The 15526-nt window shown below is 45.1% G+C and overlaps 1 protein-coding gene across 2 annotated transcripts in view; it reads right to left on the bottom strand.

The window, feature by feature from the left end:
• Nucleotides 1-14743: 14743 nt before the first annotated feature.
• PPA1 (inorganic pyrophosphatase 1) overlaps nucleotides 14744-15526 on the bottom strand; it is a 102618-nt gene continuing 101835 nt past the window's right edge. For both annotated transcript variants that reach the window (XM_073585795.1, XM_073585796.1), the window contains one exon: nucleotides 14744-15138. In XM_073585795.1, the coding sequence (XP_073441896.1) occupies nucleotides 15107-15138 (32 nt within the window). In that variant the 3' untranslated portion in view covers nucleotides 14744-15106. The remainder of the gene's footprint in view (nucleotides 15139-15526) is intronic.

The raw sequence follows: 15526 nt of genomic DNA, 5'->3' as shown, positions 1-15526 counted from the left end.
GTATCGCACACGGCTGCATGCGATCTGCACATCCTATCTTTAGCATAGGGTGAGCAGACCGTGCGCTAGTAGAATTTTGCGTGCGCTGCGCCCTTTTGATGGTGCGCCGGTGTGCGCCGAACGCACCATGTTGCATTTTGGTGCGCTCGGAGCACCGTCAAAAGGGCGCAGCACAGGCAAAATTCTACTAGCACACGGTCAGTGCACGATCTGCGCACCCTATGCTAAAGATAGGATGTGCAGATCGCATGCAGCCGTGTGCAATACTAGGTGGAGAAGACCGGAGGGGGCAGGCAGGGGGTGGGGCTTAGCGGCGGCCTTGCGCTGCGGCCCAAAACGCTAGTGTGAAACTAGCCTAACAGGAAAAAATGGACCCCAAAATTTGTGTGATTTCTCTTGAGCATGCTGATACCCCATATGCGGGAGAAAACTACTAGGGGCATAGCAGAGCTTGGAAGGGAAGGAGCGCCATTTGACTTTTTGAATGCAAAATTTGCTGGAACAATTGGCGGACGCCATGTCGCATTTGAAGTGTCCCTGATATGATAAACAGTGAAAATCCCCCACAAGTGACACCACTTTGGAAACTAGGGCCCTCAGGGAACTGATCTAGGTGTGTGGTGAGCACATTGAACCCTCCGGTGTTTCACAGAAGTTTATAACTGTCACGAAATACAATGACCCAATGGGGGGGGGGGTCGGTCAGCGGATGGCACAACAAACACACAATGGGAAGGAAAAGGGGAGAGAAAGGACCTAATGATAGCGAAATGAGGGATGGACACCCCCTGAACTCAAACCTGAGCCTGTCCCTGCACTCCCCAAACACCATAAGTGGGTCCTTTCCCCCCACCGCTGTCAAGAACCTCAATGTCACCTCATAGTGCACTGGCCTGCAAGGGCGCTAGCATCACCACTGCAGATGGTACAAGCACAGGGGACAGTGACAAACACAAGTGGGACAAGGAATAAACACAACACTAAGCTTCCATACTCTGCTGCCAAGCTCCACACCTAAGAAGACACAGAATTAGGACTCCAAGCATCAGAAGTAGCTGACACCAGTGAGCTGCAACTGCACGGCTGGTCTCTGTAGAGAAACTATCACCAACCATCAGCTGAAACATCAGGTGACCATTTAAAGGATGGTGGGAGTGGTCACCACCCACATCAGCTGACCTACCAACTCTGCAGTTACAGTAAAGGAAACTGATATTAACCCCTGCTGGCCTGAAAAGGAAAAAACTACAATTAACTTATAGAGGAACCAGAGCTGCAACACATCCAAAATTGGATCGTGACAATAACGTTGAGCCGTGAAAAAAAAAAAAAAAAAATCACATTTTCCCAACAAATATGTTTTGAGTCCCAAATGTTGCATTTTCATAAGGGTAACAATATGTACAATTTGTATTGCAATTTCTCCTGAGTATGCCAATACCCCATATGAGGAGGAAAACTACTGCTTGGGCGCATGGCAGGGCTCAGAAGGGAATGTAAAATTTCCTGAAATCATTTGCAGACGTCATGTGTTATGAATGGGTCACCGAGGAGGAACAACAAAAAGCTAAGTCCCAGAAAACCAGAGAGGTTGATCACTATGCAGATTGCAAATCCCTGATCTTAACCACACAACTAATAATAATAATAATAATAATAATAATAATAATCTTTATTTTTATATAGCGCTAACAAATTCCGCAGCGCTTTACAGTTTTGCACACATTATCATCGCTGTCCCTGAAGGCTCACAATCTAAATTCCCTATCAGTATGTCTTTGAAATGTGGGAGGAAACCGGAGTGCCCGGAGGAAACCCACGCAAACACGGGGAGAACATACAAACTCCTTGCAGCGCTAACCACTGAGCCACCGTGCCGCCCAACTAATAGTAGCAGTGGAGCGTTCCTACGTTGTTCCTAGACACCTCGTCACCGCCGGAGGACTACATAAACCTAAAGAAAGAAAAGGGAAAACTAACTGCCCCAGAGCAGACCCCAAAGGAAAAGACAGCCCCCACACATGTATTGACGGTGAAGCAAGATGAAAACACATACACAGGCAGGAAAAATAGGCTGAGCAAACGATGGGGCCCGACTAACTAGAAAGGACAGGAAAGGAAAGCCACTGTCTGCAATCTGCCAAAAAACCCTACCAAAAATAATGTCCAACACGTCTGATAGCAAAAATGAACCCTGAAGTCACTAGACTTCTCCCACTATATCAGCACTCTGAAATATTCTTAAACAGTGCAAAAAAAGGCCAATCTAATAAGGGACAAAAAGGCAAATTGGCAAATACAGATAAATAGGAGTGGAAGTTCAGCATAGCCCCAGCAGGGGCAAGCTGACCACACAAGAAACTGAATTGACCAACAAGCGCAAGTGTGAACATTAGGAAAAAACAAACTTAACTTAAGAAGACTGGAAGAGAGCTGAAGTCCAAGACCTGAGAAGCAGACAGAATCACCAGCAGCAGGATAGGGCATCGGCTGTCTTATATCCAGTCTGATACTCCAGAGATCCAATCGCTAACCTTCTCATCAGGTGGCAGATCACTACCACTTAAACCAACCTCACTACCTCCTGTCACCACTAGAGGGAGAACGGAAGGAGAACTCTTAACTGGAGGAGCAGAAAATGAGCTCATAACAGTACCCCTCCCTTGAGAAGGGGTCACTGAACCCTCATCCATGCCACCAGGCCGATCAGGATGGGCCCGGTGAAAAGCACGAACCAATTTATTTGCATGAATATCAGAGGCAGAGACCCAAGCATTATCCTCCTGGCCATAACCCTTCCATTTGACCAATTACTGGAGTCTCCGTCTAACTAAACGAGAATTCAATATTTTCTCTACCTCATATTCCACATTGCCTTTAACCAATACAGGGTCAGGAGGTGCCGCCACAGGAACTACTGGCTCAACAAACCTCTTCAACAGTGACTTGTGAAATACGTTATGGATTTTGAACGTAACTGGAAGAGCCAATCGAAAAGAAACAGGATTAAGAATCGCCAAAATCTTATAAGGTCCAATAAATCAGGGCTTAAATTTTGGAGAGGCAACCTTCATAGGAATATTCTTAGACGACAACCAAACCATATCACCTACTTTAAACCGGGGACCAATGGTCCTATGCCGGTTGGAATAACGCTGGGCCTTTTCCTGAGAGAGTGACAACTTATCCACCACTTGGTCCCATATCTGCTGCATTCTCACAACCACAGTGTCCACACCTGGGCAGGACGAAGATTCCACTTGCCCTGAAGAGAATCGAGGATGAAACCCAAAATTACAGAAAAAGGGTGACATCAAAGTGGCAGAACTAGCTCTATTGTTCAGCGCAAATTCGGCCAAGGGCAAAAATGAGACCCAATCATCTTGATCAGCAGATATAAAACATCTTAAATAAGACTCCAGGGTCTGGTTTGTTCTCTCAGTCTGCCCATTGGTCTGGAGATGAAATGCGGAGGAGAAGGATAACTGAATTCCCAGATTGGAACAAAAGGCTTTCCAGAATCTGGAAACAAACTGGACCCCTCTATCGGACACTATGTTCTCAGGAATCCCATGTAACCGAACCACCTGTTGTAAAAACAAGGGTACCAACTCAGCGGAAGATGGCAACTTTGGGAGTGGTACAAGATGGACCATCTTCGAAAATCTATCACAAATCACCCAGATAACAGTCATTCTCTGAGAGACAGGAAGATCAGAAATAAAATCCATTGAGATATGGGTCCATGAGCTCTTGGGCACCGGCAGGGGCATCAGCAACCCACTAGAACGAGAACAGGGTTTAGACCGAGAACAAGTCCCACAGGACTGTGCAAAATTCCTGACATCACGAGATAAGGCAGGCCACCAAAACGACCGACTCACCAAATCTCTGGTACCAAAAATACCCAGATAACCAGCCAATGTGGAGCACTGGACTTCAGACATCACTCTCTTTCTCCACTGGTCAGGAACATACAATCTTCCCATAGGGCAACGCTCAGGTTTATCCTCCTGAAATTCCTCCAGGGCATGTCTCAAATCGGGCGAAATGGCAGAAAGAACTACCCCCTCACCTAGGATAGTAGTAGGCTCGGTCACATTGAGAACCAGCAAAGAAACTCCTAGAAAGGGCGTCTGCCTTAACATTCTTATTGCTCGGAAGAAAAGAGACCACAAAATTAAAACGCGTGAAAAACAAGGCCCAACTAGCCTGTCTAGGATTCAAGCGTTTGGCCGACTCCAGATAAATCAGATTCTTGTGATCGGTGAGGACCACAAATTGATGTCTAGCTCCCTCCAACCAATGTCTCCACTCCTCAAATGCCCATTTCATGGCCAATAATTCCCGATTCCCCACGTCATAGTTACGTTCAGATGGGGAAAACTTTCGAGAAAAGAAGGCACAGGGATTCATCTTAGAAGTCACAGGGTCTTTTTGGGACAAAACAGATCCTGCACCAATCTCAGAAGCGTCTACCTCCACTTGAAATGGAAGTGAGACATCAGGTTGCCGTAAAACTGGAACTGAAGTAAATCTCCTCTTAAGCTCCTGAAATGCTGAGACATCCTCAGGAGACCAATTCAGCACATCAGCTCCCTTCTTGGTCAGATCAGTCAGTGGTTTGACAATACTAGAAAAATTACCTATACATTTACGATAGAAATTAGAAAAACCCAAAAACTTCTGGAGAGCCTTCAAAGAAGTAGGCTGAACCCAATCATAAATGGCCTGTACCTTGGCAGGGTCCATTTTAATAGTCGATGCAGACAAGATAAATCCCAAAAATGAAATCCTCTGTACACCAAAGAGGCAGTTGGATCCCTTAACAAACAGGGAATTCTCCCTCAAAATCTGGAACACAGTCCGGACCTGTTCCACATGGGAATCCCAATCACTAGAAAAGATCAAAATATCATCCAGATAGATGATCAAAAACTTATCCACAAAGTCTCGGAAAATATCATTTATAAAGGACTGGAAGACAGAAGGGGCATTAGAGAGCCCAAAAGGCATCACCAGGTACTCAAAATGTCCCTCCGGAGTATTAAATGCCGTCTTCCATTCATCCCCGTGCTTGATGCGAATAAGGTTATACGCCCCCCTGAGATCAAGCTTAGTAAACCAGCAGGCACTCTTAACTCTGGAGAATAAATTAGACATCAGAGGTAACGGGTACTGATATTTAACCGTCATCTTGTTAAGGGAACGATAATCAATACACGGTCTTAATGAACCATCTTTATTGGCCACAAAAAAAACAGCGCCTAAAGGTGACGAGGATGGTCTAATATGACCCTTCTCCAATGACTTCTTAATATAGGCTCGCATAGCATCATGTTCGGGTACAGATAAGTTGAAAAGCCGACCCTTGGGAAATTTACACCCAGGCATCAAGTCAATTGCACAGTCATAACTCCTATGAGGAGGCAAAGACGCAGACTTACTCTCACTAAATACATCAGAGAAATCAGCCAGATAATCAGGAACATCATGAGACTGAGGAGAGGTGGAGAAAACAGGAGTGTCCCTAAGAACACACTGACAACCCCAACTCACCACAGAGACAGATTTCCAATCCAAAACTGGGTTATGAGTTTGCAACCAGGGAAACCCAGAACAATAGTATCATGCAAATTATGCAGCACCAAAAATTTACAATTTTCTTGGTGGTCTGGGGCAACTCGCATTATCACCTGTGTCCAAAACTGAGGTTTATTCTCCGCCAAAGGAGTGGCATCAATACCCCTCAAAGGAATAGGCGTCTGCAGAGGCGTTATGGACAAACCACAACGTTTAGAAAAGTCCAAATCCATCAGATTCAGAGCTGCTCCTGAATCCACAAATGCCTTAGTGGAAAATGTGGACAAGGAGCAGATCAGAGTAATTGCCAAAAGGAACTTAGGTTGTATACTGCCCACAGCAAATGTGTGTGCAAAATGTGTCTCTCATTTAGGGCAGACAGAAATAGTATGAGAAGCGTCTCCACAGAAAAAACACAGCTTATTATGCCTTCTAAACTACCGACGTTGCGCCCTAGACAAAACCCCATCACATTGCATAGGTTCAGACATTTGTTCAAAAGGTGGCAGCGCCTCCCGTGTAGTTTTACGTTCACGTAAACGCCGATCAACTTGAATGGCTAATGACATAGAGCCATCCAGACCAGAAGGAACAGGAAATCCCACCATAACATCTTTTACGGTCTCTGACCTTTCCGAAAGAGAGCCGCCAATGCACTATCATTCCATGTAGTTAGGACCGCCCACTTTTGGAATTTTTGACAGTACAACTCTGTAGGATCTTGACCCTGGTCTAATGCCAACAGGGTTCTCTCAGCTTGATCAACAGCATTAGGTTCATCATACAACAACCCCAAGGCATGAAAAAATGCATCCACATTAGTCAAAATAGGATTTTCAGGTGTCAGAGAAAAAGCGCTCCCCGATGAATTAGGCTTCAAGGCAAGAAATAATTTACAATTATTCTTAAAATTCAGAAATTTAGACCGATCCCCAGAAAACACATCAGGAGTAGGAATCTTAGGTTCAGCAGCATGTGACTGAATGAGGTAGGTGGAAATTCCCTGCACTTCAGCAGCAAGTTGCTCCACACGATCAGACAATTGCTTAATCTCCATTAGAAAAAAAAAATCCTCCTACGGCCCCAGAGAAAAAAAAAAAAAGAGGAAAAAATATACCAAAAAAAAAATTCTGACACTTTTTTTTCTTTTCCTTTAAACAATCTTTCCCTGCTTTTGAGTACCCTAGAATCTGCGGTATGGCTGGTGATTCTCTTATGAATGGGTCACCGAGGAGGAACAACAAAAAGCTAAGTCTCAGAAAACCAGAGAGGTTGGTCACTATGCAGATTGCAGATCCCTGATCTTAACCACACAACTAATAGTAGCAGTGGAGCATTCCTACGTTGTTCCTAGACACCTCGTCACCGCCGGAGGACTACATAAACCTAAAGAAAGAAAAGGGAAAACTAACTGCACCAGAGCAGACCCCAAAGGAAAAGACAGCCCCCACACATGTATTGATGGTGAAGCAAGATGAAAACACATACACAGGCAGGAAAATAGGCTGAGCAAACAATGGGGCCCGACTAACTAGAAAGGACAGGAAAGGAAAGCCACTGTCTGCAATCTGCCAAAAAACCCTACCAAAAATAATGTCCAACACATCTGATCGCAAAAATGAACCCTGAAGTCACTAGACTTCTCCCACTATATCAGCACTCTGAAATATTCTGAAACAGAGCAAAAAGAGGCCAATCTAATAAGGGACAAAAAGGCAAATTGGCAAATACAGATAAATAGGAGTGGAAGTTCAGCATAGCCCCAGCAGGGGCAAGCTGACCACACAAGAAACTGAATTGACCAACAAGCGCAAGTGTAAACATTAGCAAAAAAACAAACTTAACTTAAGAAGACTGGAAGAGAGCTGAAGTCCAAGACCTGAGAAGCAGACTGAATCACCAGCAGCAGGATAGGGCGTCGGCTGTCTTATATCCAGTCTGATACTCCAGAGATCCAATCGCTATCCTTCTCATCAGGTGGCAGATCACTACCACTTAAACCAACCTCACTACCTCCTGTCGCCACCAGAGGGAGAACGGAAGGAGAACTCTCAACTGGAGGAGTAGAAAATGAGCTCATAACAGTCATGTCCCATTTGGACAGCCGCTGATGTGCCTAACCAGTGGAAACCCCCCACAAGCGAGTGTCCTCATTTTGGAAACTAGACCTCTCAAGGAATGTATTTAGATGTGTGGTGAGCACATTGAACCCCCAGGTGTTTCACATAAGTTTATAATATTGAGACATTAAAAAAAAAAAATCACATGTTCCGCACAAAAATGTTATTTTGGCCCCAAACTTTGCAATTTCATAAGGGAAACAGCACCATACAATTTGTTGTGTAATTTTTACTTAGTATGCAGATACTCCATGTGTTCAAGAAGTCAGTCTCGGGGCCCTGCCAAATACAAGTGCAGATCCTCTGGGACGGATGGTGTGGTGCAGCAAAGATGTAGTAGCTCTCCACAGGCAGAGCTATAGTACCCAGGGCAGTAGTAGTGGATGTTGAGGTAGATGATGTAGTGTTAGGCAGAGATGTAGTGTGAGGTAGAGATGTAGCCGTGCTGAGGTTGGCACAGGAAGAAGGCAATGACACAGCTGAATGCAGTTCCGATACTTTGCTCATGTTTCTGGCATAGACAGATGCCCGCTTCAGTGCAGTGCTCTCCAGGTCAGGGGCTCAGCCAACTCCCAGGCGGATGGAATTAGCCATTCCAGCACTCCCTTTCGTGTGCCTTTTCTGAACATCTTCTTTCTACCGCTAATCTGAAGTACTTGTAGTTCTGAATTACACTCAAGTCCCTCCTTCTTGATGTTACTTATAACTCCACTCATATGACAGACAGCTGTAGCCTGCTTCGGGGACTCCATACAATCATGTCACGGCTCACACACATTGCTGTTGTGTCTTCAAGTCTTAGGTGGGAATAAAGTGATTACAACATCTATTCCTTCGGTTTCTGCTGTAGGATGATTAGTATTACACAGCTTCAGATACCGGCGCCCGGCCTTGGCACATTAAACTTAGAAAAGGGCTCTGCACTAGCCCTAGTCCCCAGTCTCCTCCTCACGTTCCGTTCTTCTCTATCTTCCTTCTGAACAACTGATCCTTCTTTCTTTCTTTCCTTGCCAGCAGCTCCAGCTCACAGGAGGCTGCTGCAAACACGTCCTTTCCCTCCTCCCCCTCTATGGGGATTCTGACTGCAGAGATGTCCTCCCTCCACTTCCCCCTGCGGGGAACTGACCTAACTTCTTGTCAGCTTTCCCCTCTAGTGTAATCTAAGCACCACCCAGCACCCTTCATGAACCAAAGCAGCTGCCATAAAGGGCGCTCTGCTGTTCTAAGGTATCTGTGCTGGATGTAGGTGCTGGAGTCTGGTCAGGTGTTACCATCTTACCTGGGGAGTGGGATTCTACACTTCAGGAGGAGGTGCAGTACCTATGTGGCAACTGAACCCTCAGGGGTGCCACATAACCATTATTGACTACCACATTTTTTGTTCTTGATTTCTTTTAGTGTTTTTTAAAGCCAGAAAGTTGCCATTTGAATTGACTTTAGTTTTGTGCCATGTCTGTGATCTGCTTATTTTCCCATAAATTTAAACAACTGAATGAACATCCTCCAAGGCCGTTGATTCCATAATTTTTGCCAGGGGTTGTAATAAAAACATCTATAAACCTGTACCGGCACTGCGCATGTGACGCGGTCGGCACGCCGCCACCGAAACCCTCTCTCTCCCAAAAAGAGGTTTGCGTACGATGGTGAAACTGACTTCTTGAACTTCATCCACAAGCTTAATAGAAATAACCTGAACATCAAATTCACTCATAAGATTAATGCCAGAGAAATTGACTTTCTGGATGTAACAGTTATGGTGGATGGGGAGGGCAGACTTCAAACTGATTTCTACCGTAAGGAGACTGCGGTGCATGCACTTCTGCCCATATACCCCATATGAGCTATACCAACAGGACAATTTTTGAGAATGAGGCGAGTGTGCTCTACAGATGAGGCTTTTGAGGTTTAGCCTCGTGACCTCAGCTCCAGATTCCGTGAATGTGGATACAGCAATAGATGCATTAAAAGGGGTTATCGCCGTGCCCGGGGGACTCCTCGTAGCCAACTTCTCTGTGGATCTGGTTGCATCACTAAGAAAGATCCTACCCTTAGATGTATTGCCACATTTAATGACCAATGGTTTGGTATGCGCCAGACCTTACAGAGACATTGGCCAGTCCTTAGGACTGATCCATCCCTGAGCCAAGCTTTGCCAGATTAACCACTCATGACGGCCCTAAGAGACGTAATTACTAGTGAGGAGCCATTACGTGGCAGCTCCTCCTAAGGATTTCTTTGGTGCACAAAAACAAAGATGGGGGTGTTTTCCATGTGGCTCATGTCGTGCATGTGGGAACATCTCACGGGCCACCTCATTTATGTCATCAGATGGTAGTAGGGAATATCAAATTTTATCCTACATCTCATGTAGTACGCGATATGTCATATATTATGCGTTGTGCCCATGCAACGCACCAGAACTCGGAAACATGTAAGGGACAATGTGGCAGCAAAGGAATCTACCGATATTTCGAGTCTAAAAACAATCCCTAGGCACTTCAAGCTGTGCTACAACTCAAACTCGGTCAGGTTCTCGGTGCGTGGTATAGATCGGGTCCACTACGGTGCTAGAGGTGGTAATTTCAAACGAGCCTTGGCGCAGCTTAAGTGCTGCTGGATCGTTTCACTTGGCATAATGTCCCCTCATGACCTTAATGAGCAGTTATCTTTCACATAATTCCTCTAAATATTAAAATCTGTTTTTAAATTTTGCATTATGTGCAGTTTTTAACTTTCATATTTTTTGTCTGTTTATACAGTTCTCTTTCTGAGGATATATGATCTCTTGACAGTCTGATCGTTGGTGGTCGAACCGCGTTATCTTCTAATTTGCATCTGGAACCGTGAACTGGGGTAAAGTAGGTTTTTCCTGTTCTAATCTGAGTACTATGAGGACGTGTCCGTTCGCAGTGTAAATGTTACGTTATATAACGTTCTGATGAGGACTTGTTGTGACGCAATGGGTATATATATGTATACTATACCTGTATTTTGTCTGATCAAAAAACACTGTTTATACTGGTGTGCTAGGCATGTACTGCATTTTGTATTTATTTCATGTATATTGCCCATACTGGTGCCCTTATGTGGAATGGCTGCCGCATCGTGCGCATGCGGGGTGGAAGTATACGTGCCGCGTACAGGAAGGCATCCGTGCGGCCCTGGTATGCGTCAGTGTAGTCACGGTTATCTCCCTGCACTGGTGCATATCGGGTTCCGGGATTGCGGGAAGTGACGCGGCAGAGAACTCTAGAATCCACTGCGCATGCGCTGAAAATGATGACGACGCCCGTCCTCATTCTGATGTGTGCCTGACTCTGGGTAACCAGAAATTACGCGGCAGGGAAACCTTTTGCACCCATTGCACATGCGCCAATGAAGGCGGCACGCATCTTCAATTTGCCAACCACGATTTTCAGTATAAACAATCTGCCATAGCACTTGCCACACAGCTCCCCGAAGAAGCCTGCTGGGCAAAACCCGTCAGGCGCTGGCAGGATACACCCAGTTCCCACATGGGTAAGGAGTCAGGACTATTATAACTATCACAGCACTATTTATGGCACTTTATGTGTTAGGCTAGTTTCACACTAGCGTTTATGAGCGCAGCGACGGCCTGCGCACGGCCGCCGCTAAGCCCCGCCTCCGCCGGTAGCTCCGCCTACCGGCGCATGACGCTGCATGCGCCCCCTATCTTTATCACTGGGGCGCAGGCCGTGCGCAGTATGCGTTTGGCGGCGCATGCGTCCTTTTGACGGTGCGCCGACCTGCGCCAAACGCAACCTGCTGCAGTTTGGTTGCGCCGGCGCACCGTCAAAAAAGCACATGCGCTGCCAAACGCATACTGCGCACGGCCTGCGCCCCCAGTGATAAAGATAGGGGGCGCAGGGCGCATGCAGCGTCATGCGCCGGTAGCCGGAGCTACCGGCGGAGGCAGGGCTTAGCGGCGGCCGTGAGCAGGCCGTCGCTGCGCTCATAAACGCTAGTGTGAAACTAGCCTTAGCTGGATGGGCCAGGGTTTAGGGATAGCCATTTAACCATGTATATATATATATATATATACACACTCACTGGCCACTTTATTAGGTACACCATGCTAGTAAGGGGTTGGACCCCCTTTTGCCTTCAGAACTGCCTCAATTCTTCGTGGCAGAGATTCAACAAGGTGCTGGAAGCATTCCTCAGAGATTTTGGACCATATTGACATGATGGCATCACACAGTTGGCGCAGATTTGTCGGCTGCACATCCCTGATGCGAATCTCCCGTTCCACCACATCCCAAAGATGCTCTGTTGGATTGAGATCTGGTGACTGAGGAGGCCATTTGAGTACAGTAAACTCATTGTCATGTTCAAGAAACCAATCTGAGATGATTCGAGCTTTATGACATGGCGCATTATCCTGCTGAAAGTAGCCATCAGATGTTGGGTACATTGTGGTCATAAAGGGATGGACATGGTCAGCAACAATACTCAGGTAGGCTGTGGCGTTGCAACGATGCTCAATTGGTACCAAGGGGCCCAAAGAGTGCCCAGAAAAAATTCCCCACACCATGACACCACCACCACCAGCCTGAACCGTTGATACAAGGCAGGATGGATCCATGCTTTCATGTTGTTTACGCCAAATTCTGACCCTACCATCCGAATGTCGCAGCAGAAATCGAGACTCATCAGACCAGGCAACGTTTTTCCAATCTTCTACTGTCCAATTTCGATGAGCTTGTGCAAATTGTAGCCTCAGTTTCCTGTTCTTAGCTGAGAGGAGTGGTACCCAGTGTGGTCTTCTGCTGCTGTAGCCCATCTGCCTCAAAGTTCGACGCACTGTGCGTTCAGAGATGCTCTTCTGCCTACCTTGGTTGTAACGGGTGGCAATTTGAGTCACTGTTGCCTTTCTATCAGCTCGAACCAGTCTGCCCATTCTCCTCTGACCTCTGGCATCAACATGGCATTTCCGGCCACAGAACTGCCGCTCACTGGATTTTTTTTCTTTTTCGGACCATTCTCTGTAAACCCTAGAGATGGTTGTGCGTGAAAATCCCAGTAGATCAGCAGTTTCTGAAATTCTCAGACCAGCCCTTCTGGCACCAACAATCATGCCACGTTCAAAGGCACTCAAATCACCTTTCTTCCCCATACTGATGCTCAGTTTGAACTGCAGGAGATTGTCTTGACCATGTCTACATGCCTAAATGCACTGAGTTGCCGCCATGTGATTGGCAGATTAGAAATTAAGTCTTAACACACAGTTGGACAGGTGTACCTAATAAAGTGGCCAGTGAGTGTATATATCTTACTTTTCTTGGGTAATCTTCCCTTGGACTTTGGGCCGTATATAATGTAACTTTAGCACTATTGTCAGCACTTTACTTGACACATTCTCCTTTATTGTTCAGCCAGGGTCTGAGGGTACCCTTGTGTATATATATTGAATACTGTCCTCTCAGCCCACATGGATGTCTGCTCATTATTATTTTCCTAGTGCTATTTTCTGTGATCCTTATAGTCTGAGTGACACCGCCTCAAATTTCCACCATATATACTCATTTGGATTTATTTTATATATGATGCTGTAAATAAAATTTATTTTTCGCATCGTTTTGTGATGAGTGATATTTCTTATAAAAATTACTAGAATATTTTTGGGCTTTGAACTCTATTGTTCACTGTAGGTTGGAAAAACAAGCTACCGTTGTTTGTGCGGTACCATTGAACTCTATTGCGGCCGTGTCCGTAAGCCGTGAAAAATATCGAGCAAGCTCGATAATTTTTCACGGCCATACGGCACTCCGATGAAGTTTTTCGGGCAGTTTTTGCAGCCCAATAGATTTCTATTGGGGACCATAAAAATGGCCCGCAAAAACACAGCAAGTGTAAAAGAACCCTAAAAGAACTATTTACATTTTACTCAAAAATATACCTATAAAGAGCAAAATCAGACAAACTGAACATTTGAAAGTGGTCTCTTAATTTTTGCCAGAGCAGTAGGTTTACAATCTGCTCTCCATAAAACAAAAAGAGCTTTATTATACTCCTCTTCGGAGAGGTCTGGTCCTATGGGCGTCTCTGGTCTTGCACCTCTTCTCTTCTTGAGATCGCTGTCCTTCTTGCTTCACGTGGATGACGCACCCTAAGTGTCACCCCACATTGTCCTCGTCATTTACGCTCCTGCGCAGGTGTACTTCTCTCTGCTCTGTTAAGTACTGTAGCTCACATGCGTGGGGAATGGTAGATGAGCGCCAGCACATTCACACTACAATCACTTTGCGCTGCCCTCGGCAAGGCAAAGAGAAGTGCGCCTGACTAGGACGAGTCATCCACATGATGAAAGAAAAAGGCTGGCGCCGGATCAAGGCCAAAGATGCCCATTGGACCGGACCACCTTGTAGGCGAGCATAATAAAAGCCGTTTTCATTTTATGGAGAGCGGATTGGGGACATATACACAGCATCCTAAAATGCTGCAACACAGGACTTACAGGTGCTTGCCGCACTATAAATGGGAAACAACGTGGTGGCAGGTTCCATTTAACAGTTCCCAGTTATTCAGCTATAGTCTGGTTTATGGATTAATAGTACACCCCACTTTGAATTTTGGACTGACCTTTCTAAAACTCTCTTTGGTCTCCTCTTTATTACCAGGCTGTATGCAAGCCTAGCTTAGGTCACGACTCTGAAGGCAATAAGAGCTGGCATTGTAAGCCTATTCATTATTCAAATAGAATGTTTTTCTTTTTACCATGTTATTGCAAGCTGTGCTTGTAAAAATGGAGTGATCCACCATGATGAAGGTCGTCACAAAAACTAAACAAAAAAGAACTTTAAAATATTTAATGCCTTTCAACTGGTATTATAATGAGGATTAGAAATATTTTTTTTTTCCCCCCCAAGAGTGGGTGGAAGGTCATGCTATAAGTGCACCCTACTGCATGTAATAATGTCGAAATAGAGACAGAATGAAAAATCCTTCTCTTTAAATGATGAGCACTTTATTCACATTAAAGAAAAAAAAAAAAAAAAAAAAAAAAACACAAAACAGAATTTATCAACAAAGTAGCTTTATTTGCTTTTATTGTACAGGAACCTACTCCGAGGTTTAGCAGATTTCAGCATGTCAATTTTGCGGTATGTTTTTCATAAAACTAGCGAGAGCTAAACCGAAGCCTAAATTGCTGTTGCACAATGAAGATAATGTCGGTGCTGTTGACAGTAACCCATTTGTGGCTGTAGCAGCTCATCAGATCCATCACTCCACACTATATAAGATGGTCCAGTGCTTGACAGGGTTACCGTGGCTTCTGTTTACATGGCCGTGTCTGTTCTGTCGATATGATCTCTATGGTGCAGATCAAAAATCGCCTAGAGAAAGGCATGCAATAATAGCAAGAGGTCTCCACCTGTTAATTAGTTCTTCTGATAATAGTACCACTTGTCCACTGCATATGCCATGAAAAGGAGAGAGAAGACAAAAAAAAAAAAAGTAGGTGGGCGAGAGAAAAACAACGAAAAGAACATTTTCATCTGTCACAAAGAAACAAAACGTATCGGTTATGCATGAGTGAAACATTGCCTTCCTTTCCAAACCTGATAATTGCAGCTTTCAATTACCTTTTTTTTTATATTTTAATTACTTAGCTAAAATGCAAAATGTTGTTTAAAACATTAAGGGGTGAGTCATCAAAGATTTTATGCCAGAAAACTGGTGTAAAATGCTTTGAAAATCTCAAAACTTTTGCGCAAAAATTTTGGAACCTTAGGCGTTTTCAGGTCAGCTTGAAGCTGCTCCGACAATATGCTGGGGCAGAGCGTGGCTACGACCTCCTG

The sequence above is a fragment of the Dendrobates tinctorius genome, unplaced genomic scaffold, assembly GCF_039654945.1.
Source record: "Dendrobates tinctorius isolate UK_male_01 unplaced genomic scaffold, ASM3965494v1 ptg000089l, whole genome shotgun sequence".
In the NCBI taxonomy this organism is placed as follows: Eukaryota; Metazoa; Chordata; class Amphibia; order Anura; family Dendrobatidae; genus Dendrobates; species Dendrobates tinctorius.
Note: the sequence above shows the minus strand (reverse complement) of the source record. Positions and strands in the feature narration are given on the sequence as shown.